General features: G+C 35.1%; 2 protein-coding genes across 2 annotated transcripts; both read left to right on the top strand.

Annotated features, from left to right (window-relative positions):
- Nucleotides 1-2,044: 2,044 nt before the first annotated feature.
- LOC115631269 lies at nt 2,045-2,371 on the top strand. Its single transcript, XM_030527981.1, has one exon. It carries the CDS (start codon nt 2,045-2,047, stop codon nt 2,369-2,371), a length of 327 nt encoding a protein of 108 aa, XP_030383841.1.
- Nucleotides 2,372-3,695: 1,324 nt separating this feature from the next.
- Nucleotides 3,696-5,480, top strand: LOC115631781 (ciliogenesis-associated TTC17-interacting protein-like). Its single transcript, XM_030528615.1, has 3 exons — nt 3,696-3,802; nt 3,874-3,975; nt 4,039-5,480. The coding sequence occupies exons 2-3, from the start codon at nt 3,972-3,974 to the stop codon at nt 5,253-5,255; spliced, it is 1,221 nt and encodes a 406-aa protein (XP_030384475.1). The 5' UTR covers nt 3,696-3,802; nt 3,874-3,971; the 3' UTR covers nt 5,256-5,480.
- The last annotated feature ends 5,886 nt before the right edge of the window (nt 5,481-11,366 follow it).

Below are 11,366 nucleotides of genomic sequence, written 5' to 3'. Positions count from 1 at the left end.
TTGAATTTGTTTATGGATTTATGTTTTTTGTTTGCAATTAACGGTGCAGCCCCAGGGTGTTAAAGCTTAAAATTTGTTTTCAGTTGCAAAGCAAAGTTTAAAGTTTTTTAAAGGCTGAATAAAATCCAAGCATCTTCCTTTTACAGGATATAAACGATAGCAGAGCTTTTGTTTCTAATTTTTGTTGTTATTATTATTTTTTTTTTTTGTGTCATGGAAAAAGTTATGCTTTGATTAAGCAGAAGAAGCTCTTTTTACTGAAAGAAATTTACTGGAGGATTAAGCAGAAAGACGAGCTTACTTACTGAATCTATGTATTGCTGAATAAAAAACATTATTGCTTTCAAAAGCCATCACTCGACTTTGAAAAGAGATCATATCTATTATATCTAGAGTCATTTACTTCTACATATATAGGTTAGGAACTGTATTCCAGTGATCAATATAACTTGCAATAAATCGCTATTAATTTTATTTACAAAATGGAATTTAATAATTTTGTACAGATAGGGTATAAGGATCGGATAATACCCACTTATTTAAGCTACCCATTATTAATTAATTAATTATCTTAAATCATTGGCAAACTAAATATTCCTCAATTAAATACTTTAACTGATAAATGATTAACTTATTTGACTATTCAGTACTTCTCTAGTAATTTTATTAGATTTTTATGTTGATATGTTTAGAGATATGACAAACAAACCGAATAGATATCTACTTTTGGCGACTTTCGACATTTGGAAAGAACATGTTTAGGAATGTTGCTTATCTGAAGACAACAGAATGATAATGAATTTTTGGTCAATTGTAGTAGAGCTGCTGGATATTTCTTTATTAATGCAAACACTATTGAAACCATTACAATAAAAAGTGATTTCTTGTGTTTTTAGAATGTTTTTAATGGTTATGCCCTTTTTAATCCTGTTCGCGGGAAACCTAAGAGAACAACAACTCATGAAAGATTATATATTCTTGCAAAGATTGAAACAGAGAACTATGTATTATTAAAGATTTTTCATAACTGCTTGGAATTCTTGGAGATTTAAACTCAAATTTGGCATGCATCTCCAATTAGTGATTATCTGTCTGCCGGAGTTCGAAATCCGAAAAAGAAATAGTCGTACACAAAATTGCCTTTATATTGGTGTTAATTTTTTAAAATGTTTATAATTGTTTTACACATAAGTGCAGACTATTTCAAAGTATTAAGCTATTTCACTCGTTCAATTTGCACATTATATTAAATTCTATTAAAGCCTTTGACTATGAAATTAAATGCAAGTGGTCCTTTTTTCGGGCCACACATAAGCCCACCTACACAGACACGAATTGAAAAAAAGTGGGGGCCGACCATTGCAGTGCTGAGCCATGCCTGCTCCATTTCAGATGCAATTTATTTTAATTGCGCCGCGGCATCAAATTCAAAGAACACCAAAGACTTTTTTGAACAGGTCGTAAATGCCGAAAAAGCACTGGCAAAAAAAAATGTTGTTTATTTTTATAAACTGACCCAGTAGCTCATTAAATACGTAAGTGCTGCGCGTTCGTGCACCTTTTTCAATGCCCACTAAGCGAAAGTTTAAAGTTTGCAATCCCTATTGCGAAGCATAAAAAAGGTAGCTGCCTGACAGTTGTCTTTTGGGAAATTTCATCAATGGCTAATAAATATTATGCATTAGATCCACACATGCGTATACAAGGTGAGAGGCGAAATAAAACAAGGACCAACATATCACATGCCCTGGGCGATGCAACAAATTTTGCAGCTGCCATAAATGCAGAGACAGGACGCCGGAAAAACAATGCCACAGGTAGGTGTTGCTTTGTAGCGCCAGCTGCTCAACCTTCCTATTAAACGTCAGTGGAATTTTCCAGAGAAAAGATTGCAGCAGCAGGTAGAAAATCTAGGAAACTCTAAGACCTGCACTGACGAGTATAAAAATCACAATGACTGCCCGAACGCAAGCATTTTCTTTCGAACACTCAGCGCGTACGGTTGTAAGAAAATTCTCATACAACCAGCAGCAGTTCCTTAGCCATGGCCGAGCAACTATTTCCACAACTAGAGCGTCCCTTGCCGCAACTTCCCTCCCTTCACTACACACTCTACGCCTACCGCGAGGAGTTGCGACGCCGGGATGCGCCCTTCATGAAAATGTCCACCATCAAGCTGCATCTGACGGATAACCTGATATTGCAGACGATCAAGAACATTCGGCAGTACGACACCATTGAGATTATGAATCTCAATCGGGAGATCGTGTTCAAGCGCAAGCTATATAGACAGATGCGCAAGGTACGCAAGTTGGAGAAACTCGGACTAAACATCGATCCACGGAAGCTCAACGAGGTGCAGTGGCAGTGATCAAGTGATCCCAAATCAAATGGAACATACTATAAGCATGTAAAATACAATAACTTAGTTGTAAGTGTGCAAGTTTTTAAAACTCAATTGTAAGCAGACGCAATGATTATTCACATTTTTGTATACCTTTGACAAAAAATAAATGGCTATTCAGGAATTATATTTTCAATAGAAATACATAACTGAACTAAAAGTAATGAAAATCTCTTTATAAAGCTAATGGAGTTCGCATAAAACTAAAGGACTTCTGCATCATCGGAGTAAGCTGCAGATTTCTATAAATAAATCTAAAAAACACACAACAATTGGTGGCTCCAGCACAACTTCTATATTTAATGTGCTTATCATAGAAGGGTATATGGATCTATGAGTCATATAAATCACAACTAGACAACAAAGCGGCAGATTCAAAATAACTCAGCGTTTAGGAGTTTTGTTTTCCCTTGTAATGCAACAACGGACGAGCATCGACTGGCGAACTGTGATTGCTTAAATAACTCAGGGAATAGGGAACAGATTCCGCTTATGATCGTCCACTTACAGATACATATATGAGAACAGGATTATCTCGACTTCTCAAAAATACATTATATTCCTCACAACATGGTTAATAACTCAAATATAAAATTAATATCGAATAGGTTTCTGAATTTGATCGAATTTGTGGGAATTTATTTTCATTAATTGCCAGACTTTCGGAGCATGCGAAAATATCGCGAAATATTATTATACAAGATAACTTTTTCGACTAAAAGAAATTAGAAACCATTTAGTAAATTGTCTAAGGTTGAAAATTTGTTTTTTAGTATGTTTAGTCCATTAAATGCTTAAATATGAAACTTCCATTCCAGAATACCAAACAAAGAAGAGTTGATTATTGATTACTAAATGTTTTTGTTTCCTGAAAACGAATAAAACAATGATTTTTAACCGAATAATCAAACTTACGATAGATTTTACAAGAAATATCGAATATTAATTTTGACCTATTGCCTTGTTTTGTTTCTGTCCATAAAAAAGGTAGTAAGGAACATCTACAGATGAAGATGCCATAAAGATATATATAGAAAGAATAATAACAATTAACATTCTCAAAGGTATAGATCAAGAAACTTTGTTTTTTTTTGTTAGGCTTAATGTTTAACCAAAGTTCCATCAAATGCTTAAATATTAAATTCATTCCAGAATACCAAACAAAGAAGAGTTGATTAATGATTACTAAATGTTTTTGTTTGCTGAAAACGAAATAAAGTAATGATTTTTAACCTATAATCAAACTTTCGATTGATTTTACAACAAATATCTTTTTCTGTCAATAAAACAGTTAGTAAGGATGAGGACTCCTTCTAGATGTATATAGAAACAATATCATCAATTACCATTCTCAAAGGTATAGACCAACAAGCCACAGCAGCTGCATGGGCAGTTCTAGTAAGTCCCCGATCTGTCGTCACTACATTTTAAATAGCAGTCATATGCATAAAAATGTTAATAAATTTTAGCACATTTAAGAAATTTTTTACAGAACACCCAACAACAAACGGAACATCGCAGTAGTTTTTTGTATATTTATATTTAAATTTCACTTAAACACCTAAAAATGGGTAAGTTTTCGTTTCACTTCACTTCACACCTCCACCATGTTTTATGACCCCTTTTTTTAACAGACAAAAGGTCAATTTATAAGCCCATTAATCCACTGCTCTTTCTGCCCTGCGATCTCGACGAGTTCCGAGATCCGAAGAAAAAAGTAGCTGCGCTCGCCGCTTGTGATGTGCCCGAGAAGCTGAGCGCGCAGGATGAGATCAGTGTGTCAAGCATTATATCCGCGATTCTGCGTCCCATCGAGTCCTCTGCTGAGCAGTACCGCGAATGCAATTGGGACATCAATGCCAAGCATTTGATGCCTGAAAAGCAGGCCATTGTCTTCCAGGAGCAACTTTTCATCTCCACGCTGCAAAACACCAATTGCAAGCTGAGCGAGGACAGAAAGGCGTTCTTGGAAAAGGAACTGGAGCAAATTGGCAAGTTCTGTTTGAACGTGGAGGAGGCCTTCGACGGCTTTGTGGTGTACAGCAGCAGTAAGATGCGGAAGGGGAAGGCTCTGACCGAGTGCGGTCATCAGTTGAAGGGCAAATACGATCACAAGTTTCTGTTGATTTGTGAGAAGCGCATGGAATACGATCGCATCGATCATGCGCGGGTCGAGAAGATTCTCGAGTTGCGCAATCATGCGGATCAGCAGCTGACGGCCATACGCGAGACCAAGATCAACGACGAGAGTAAGAAGTTCAAGGCGATCATCGACATCAAAAATCAAGATTATGTGTTTGTGCTCGATGGCGGCATCATGCTGCTCATGCGCCACCTCATTTGCAACAATTTCGTGGGTCAGTTCAACTATTTCACTATGAATCTCTATGGTCGCATCCTCCGCTGCTGCCTGACGCTACACAAGGAGCGGCACGATGTGTGCATTTTCAATCGCACCTACAAGTCTGCCACCAAAATCGTCACTCAGCAGTTCTTCAACGACGAACTGCAGGACGTGGCCGAGACCTACATGACGCCGGTAGGCCGCATTATAATTCACTTCTGGCACGGCTATAACTATTTGCTGCACTCCGCTGTTGCTCCAGTCAGACCCAAGCCGAAGGAACACATCGTGCCAATGATGGAGGACGTGTGGCGAATGGACCCACGCATGATTGCCAGATTTGAAGAGGAGAAGGAGAAAAACCATGAAAGAAATTCCAGCTACTTGGCCAGACACCCGGAACTGAACGAATTAGTCCAGGACTATGTCAACTGTTTGCTCACCTACAAGCCCACCAATGTTCTCGAGTTCTCCATCAAGTATTTCCAAAGTTTTGAAGACTTTTAGTTCACAACAAAAATTTAGTCAATGTTTTAAATCTACTTTAAATACGGAGCACAATCAGAACAACTGCAATTTATCTTTACATACAGATAGAGCTGCCCCCAAACATACCTCTATTTGCATAATTAATGATAGAAATTTTACTAAGGGCATTGCTTTTGAACAAATTTAATATCATGTCGACAGTCAATGTTTGTTGACATAAATAAATAAAATAAAATAAATAAATATGCTCTTGACTATACAAGATTTTCCAAATTATACAAATCCGCTCCTTCTCCTGTATCATCGATATATTTTACTCTCCATCTTAATTCTAGTCGATTAATATTTTAAAAGTTTTATAGATCAATATTGTAATATTTTAGTGAGCCCAAACTATAATATAAGTAATTGGTAATAGGGAAGGCAAGGGAATTTTATCTGCATATTCGCTTTTTATTCGCATGAGCTCAAATACTTTGAAGCCCGGTTGGGAAATATTTTAAGCTAAAAAGAAGTGCTCGAAAATATACTCGACATTATCTTATACGGTATTTTATACTCTTATACGAATTCGTTTCAACAACATGTCCGCAAAAAATTACGTAAAAAAGCAAAAAAAAAATAACAACTATGAACTTACCTACACAGCCATACAGAAAGATCGATTTAATTGTAATCTGAAAATCATTCATTAAATCACTTCAATCACAATAACTTAAAAGAAAACGAAAAAAAGTTCACATTATGGCGACAATGTGATTCTTATAAAAACACTCTCACTTACAGCGAAATTATTATAATTATATTTTAATTGCGCATTAAAGCATATACTAAGTAATATTTGTGCGAAAAACGACGCGACGCGCTCAACATTTCAAATAAAACTAAGCCTACCTTTACACGCTCTCAGACGCGCTCTCTTTCGAGATCAAAGGGAAGGGAAAGAAATAAAAAAAACAAGGAAAATCAAATTAGCTTAACTGATAAACAAAAATGCATGGGTGTAGATACTATGCTGCAAAAGGGGTTTAAATATACGATATTTAAATATATGAATATATATTTATGCATGTATGTATGTATGTATACTAGTATATGTAGTAAATATTTATGTGTTAACTAAATTAAAACTAAAACAAAAATTGTACATACAAAATAGAATTATATAAACACATTCGAATAATTAAATAAAACCGTTATACTCAATTACATTTAGTTGCAATTGTTGAATTATTTAAATAATTTTAAAAAATCCAAAATAACTTTAATAACTTCAATGCAATAATTTAATTTGACAAAATGTGCATAAAATAAAATGTAGTCCCTCTTGCCGTGATTCTTGCTACGCCAAGTTACGATTTGAAGCTACTTATGATTCTTTTAGTTCCTTCTTTCATTTCTGCATTCGCAAAGAGCGCATATTGGCAGCTGAAGAGCAAAGCTTAATTTTAGTCAACCTGTTGAGAGCGTCGCTGCCAGAAACTATTAGAAATGTTGAATTCTGCCATCTTTATCTACATATGTATGTAAATACATGTAAGTACATACATATGTATGTACATGCATATATATTTAGCTGGACGTATAATTGCCGCGCAATTTATGTGCTACATATAAATAGTAGTAATTATATACATATGTACATACATACATACATATGTAGATGTTTTAAATGTTCATTCTTTATTTTTGAAATTATTGTAAATGCCATTTCCATAAATATAGGCTTCTCAGCTTAATTAAAATGCTAATTTTTTTTTAATAGAAAGGATCAAAACTATCCGTAACCCTCTATGTACATATGCATATTTACATTTTGTATGTATGTATATATGCATGTATGACATATTACTACGCAGCGACATACACACACTTTGTCGCATCATAATAAATTACCGTTTTATTACGTTGCTAAACATATGAACATACGTATGCATACACACATACTCGTATGAGTAGTGCATTTGCATTTTAACGCATGCCGTCTCTTTCTTTAGCATCGTCACAGTTGGGCTTGATATGTTTTGGTGCTCCCTTTCGTTTATTACAGTTTTCTAATTTAGTTACATTTTTGGGTGGAGTGAGCCGCAAAGGCACAAGAGCGAGAGCGTAGCTGGATCAATCATTTTAAGCAAGAGAGAGTATAAGAAGCCGATTTCTCTTATACATTTTGAAACGATTTCTTTTGTCCGCTCTTTGCCAAATAAAGATGTTGCGAATCTAGCATTCCATTCCATTCAGCTTTTTTAAAACAGAAATGCCATTCAATATTAAGAAAGAATTAAAAAATTAACTACATGTGTTAATATTTTGTTTTAAATATAAACAAAATAAAGAGACCAGTTTTTATCTCAATTTTACAATCACAATCCCATTACCAATTGGTGTTTATTATGAAGTATTGATAAATTAATTAAATGATTCACAGCTATGCATCAGTTGACAACTATTCTTGCATCTTTTATTAAAGAAGCTTATAATATTTACTGGAATTTTCAATATTAGCAATCACATATTGTTGCCAATATAATACCTGTCAAATATATACATACATAGATGCTTTTATTATCACCCGAAAGTATCCAATGGAGTTGGCTTTTTTCCGAACGGAGTCAATCCTTGTTTATTTGCGACTGTCCTGGCCATGCCAAAAGCCCCCTAACTACCTGACAGACTGTTATTTGCCTCTTTTCCTCTGGTAAGCTGGTAAGCTTATGGCCACATACTGTGCACACATAAAAGGACTTACGCACACATACATAGTTCATGTTATGTGATGACGGGTATAAGGGGTATGGATGTATGTTCATCTTGAATGGATATGCTTCAGCAATGAACTTATTAATTGACGTAGCAGCATTTCATTCCATACCTCCCAGAGATTTGAATGAAAATTGCGATGCAAACAAAAGCAAAATTATACGCATTTGGTCTTCAGTAATGAGCCTCGAAACGATTACTAATAATAACTATGTAGGCCTGTATGTAATACTGACAAATATCTCTGCGACTAACTTTTTGGATAAACCCCAAAACATTTGCATTGCTCAGCCATTGTATTAGCCAGATTCATACCTTCCTCTTTCCGAAATTCAAGTTTCTTTATTCCATGCAGGGCCTATAACAGATGTATGCTTGTTTTTGCTCAGAAGAAGCCTATTTCGAAGAATAAATATTTTTATTAGAATCAATAAAAAATTTAGTATTTTTTTAAATCAGTCCAGATCCAATTGGATCAGATGGCATATGTTTTAGATAAAACATTCAATCAATGTAAAATTTATTGAGTAATAATAAGATATGCACCAAAAATTAATAGTATTGTTATATCCATCACTGAAATGTTATCAAAACTATATATTTCTTTTTCTTCTATAATTAAAAGTATATAACACTATGTGTTAAATGAAAGGTACATTTCTCTTATTTATGTTGCGCCTGCATTTGGTTTTTGCATTTTAGTGCGCCTCTTAATGATTTGGCAAAGTTTTTACCAGCAGCGCATTACACGCAGGCCTCACTAAAACACCCGCAAACACACACACACACACTCATTTGCACTCACATGCACATACTCAATTACGTATGTATGTATGCACATGTATGCGGGCAGGCAGAAATACGACAAAGAGCTCATTGTATGTTGCGGCCATAAAAAGTTTGCCAATGGCAAGAACAACAACAATGAAAAATGCAAGGAGCTGCGTAAATTGTGTGCTGCCCACTTTTTGGGCATGGCAGCGCAAAGAGAGTGGGAGAGAGTTGTAAGAAGGGGCACAGAGAGCGAGGGAGAGGGAGAGAGAGTAACACAAGACTTAAGCCGCGAGAGCGCTTTTGTGCATGTTTAGTAATTTAGTGTGGCATTTTAAATGTGGTTTTTGTGGGCGCAGCAACGGTACATGCACAAACAGTGGCAGAACAAGATGATGATGATGATGAAGAAGAGAGAAAGAAGTAGAGGGGGAGGAAGCGGCAGCATCAGTATGTAAACATGCAAAAGCAACTGCCATTGTGGTTTGCAAACAGCGGAACCCAACCAACTTCTGCAGTTACGCACGCACATTTCGTATTCTAGATAAAAACACACTCGACATCGCATCACTATGGTAAGAAAGTATCAAAAAAGCTACAAGAAATGACTATATAGTTATTTAATGCAGTATTGAAATAAATTTCAAATCGTTAAATTCTGGGAAAAGTTGTTAACGAAACAATATTATACAAACTGCAGGGGCGTTCTTCTTCATCGATTTGCTTCTATTTGATTTTATTGCATAATATTAACGACACTCTGTAGTGGAGAAAGGAGGGGTTACGTCCAAAAATAAAATGAACTCGTATTGCCTAGACATTTAAAGAGTCTGTCACCCTTCAATATTTTGTTAAATCCTTGCAGGTCTGGACGGACAAACGTATAAAGAGTTGGATTTAATATTTTGCTACAGTAATTAACTAAGTATGTAGATATGTTTGTAAGAGTAACCGCATAAAATAATGATTGTTCTTTCAGTTTTATTTTGTTGTTCAAATATAAAACTCAGGCTGTAATTTTGCCTGAAAATTGTTTTAAACATGTATTTTTTAGCCCAATACTATACTATAGGGGTTCATCCTGGATTATTGTTTAAGGACATTTATGAATTTTGAGCTTATTCCCTCTGAAAAGGCAGTTACGATTACAAATTGAGATTTATTTTTGATCAAAAAAAAAAATTTAAGAATAATCATTATTATATGAGTTTTATTTTGTTCCTCAAAAAAATGATTAATTAGTTAAGTTGTAAAGTAAATCTTAGGGACTAATCCTGGATTATTTTTTTAAGGACATAAATATATAAATTTTGTCCTTATTCCCTCTGAAAAGGCAGTGACCCTTACAATTTGAGGTATAATTTTGATAAAAAAAAAAAACTAAAAAATAATCATTGAATCGTCGAATTTTTTGCTTAAAAAGAATGATTATTAGTTAAGCTGTAAAGTAAATCATATAATCCTATATTATATATATTATCCTTTGACCATATGGGCGCGTGAATTTCAAAGAATAGAACTACTTGATGTAATTGTTAGTTCTCCCACTGTGCACACAGGTACCGTTGTAATAGTAGATAGTATGTAGATATGTCTGTAAGTAAGTAAACAAAAAGTTTTAGCACAGTTTGTAAATATCAAGGCGAAAACCAAAGCTAAGCTGACGTGCATCGCAACGGTGCGTTGACAGGGACATAGACAGACGGAATGACGAACTGACGGAATGACTGGCTTGGAAGTTCAGAGAAACAAAAACAAACTTCAGTCGGCAGCCGTGCGCGATATACACACTTATTTTGATACTGCTGAGTGGAATATTTCTTTGAAATTGCATTTCAAGTGGCCGGCAGAGAGCAACAAATAGAAGAGACTTGCAACGCAACGCTGAGGAATGCGTGTAATAGAAAATACACAAGAATGGAGAAAAGAAGTAAAATATTAATGCAGCAAGTAGTTTAGTGCTAAACTTTGCGCTCTGTGGCAAAATAAATATCTATATAGCTACTTGCTAGTTGCAGCTCAACAATGCTTCAAACTCCCCCTTTCTCCCAACAATACACGCAGCTATAGTATTGATGCGACTGTGGAGGGAAGGATCGCATTCGTATAAGCTATTCCAATGACAGAAATGTCTAACTATAGCAGTAAGTCGTGCGTGCGGGAATGACAAATTCAAGACGGAAAATAAGAAGAAAGCGACTAAGACGCACAAGCTACTAAATTGTTCAAGCGTTCTGTTTTATGTGAAAACATCTTCAAGTAGCCATACGCAGTCTGGTGCTGTTGAAAGTTACGCATACGCAATGTAGTACGGCAACAAATGTAATTGAATGGCACCATTAATTCAGTAACAGTTCATAATTCAATGCCATTCAATTATCATTAAGAACTACTAGGAAAACGAGGATGTCAACTATATATTAAGCGTCTTAACGAAAGGCTGATATAAGGCTTTACCGCATGGCAGGGTTTTTAAACAAGTTCAGTAGACGTTTTTTAAATCCCACTTACTACTGTTTTTTATATATCAGTAATGCGTAAAGGGTCTACAAAGTTTTATGCAATAACAGTTCATAATTCAATGGCAAAAGATTATAA

The sequence above is a fragment of the Scaptodrosophila lebanonensis genome, unplaced genomic scaffold, assembly GCF_003285725.1.
Source record: "Scaptodrosophila lebanonensis strain 11010-0011.00,11010-0021.00 unplaced genomic scaffold, SlebRS2 tig00001412-arrow-pilon, whole genome shotgun sequence".
Classification (NCBI taxonomy): Eukaryota; Metazoa; Arthropoda; class Insecta; order Diptera; family Drosophilidae; genus Scaptodrosophila; species Scaptodrosophila lebanonensis.
Note: the sequence above shows the minus strand (reverse complement) of the source record. Positions and strands in the feature narration are given on the sequence as shown.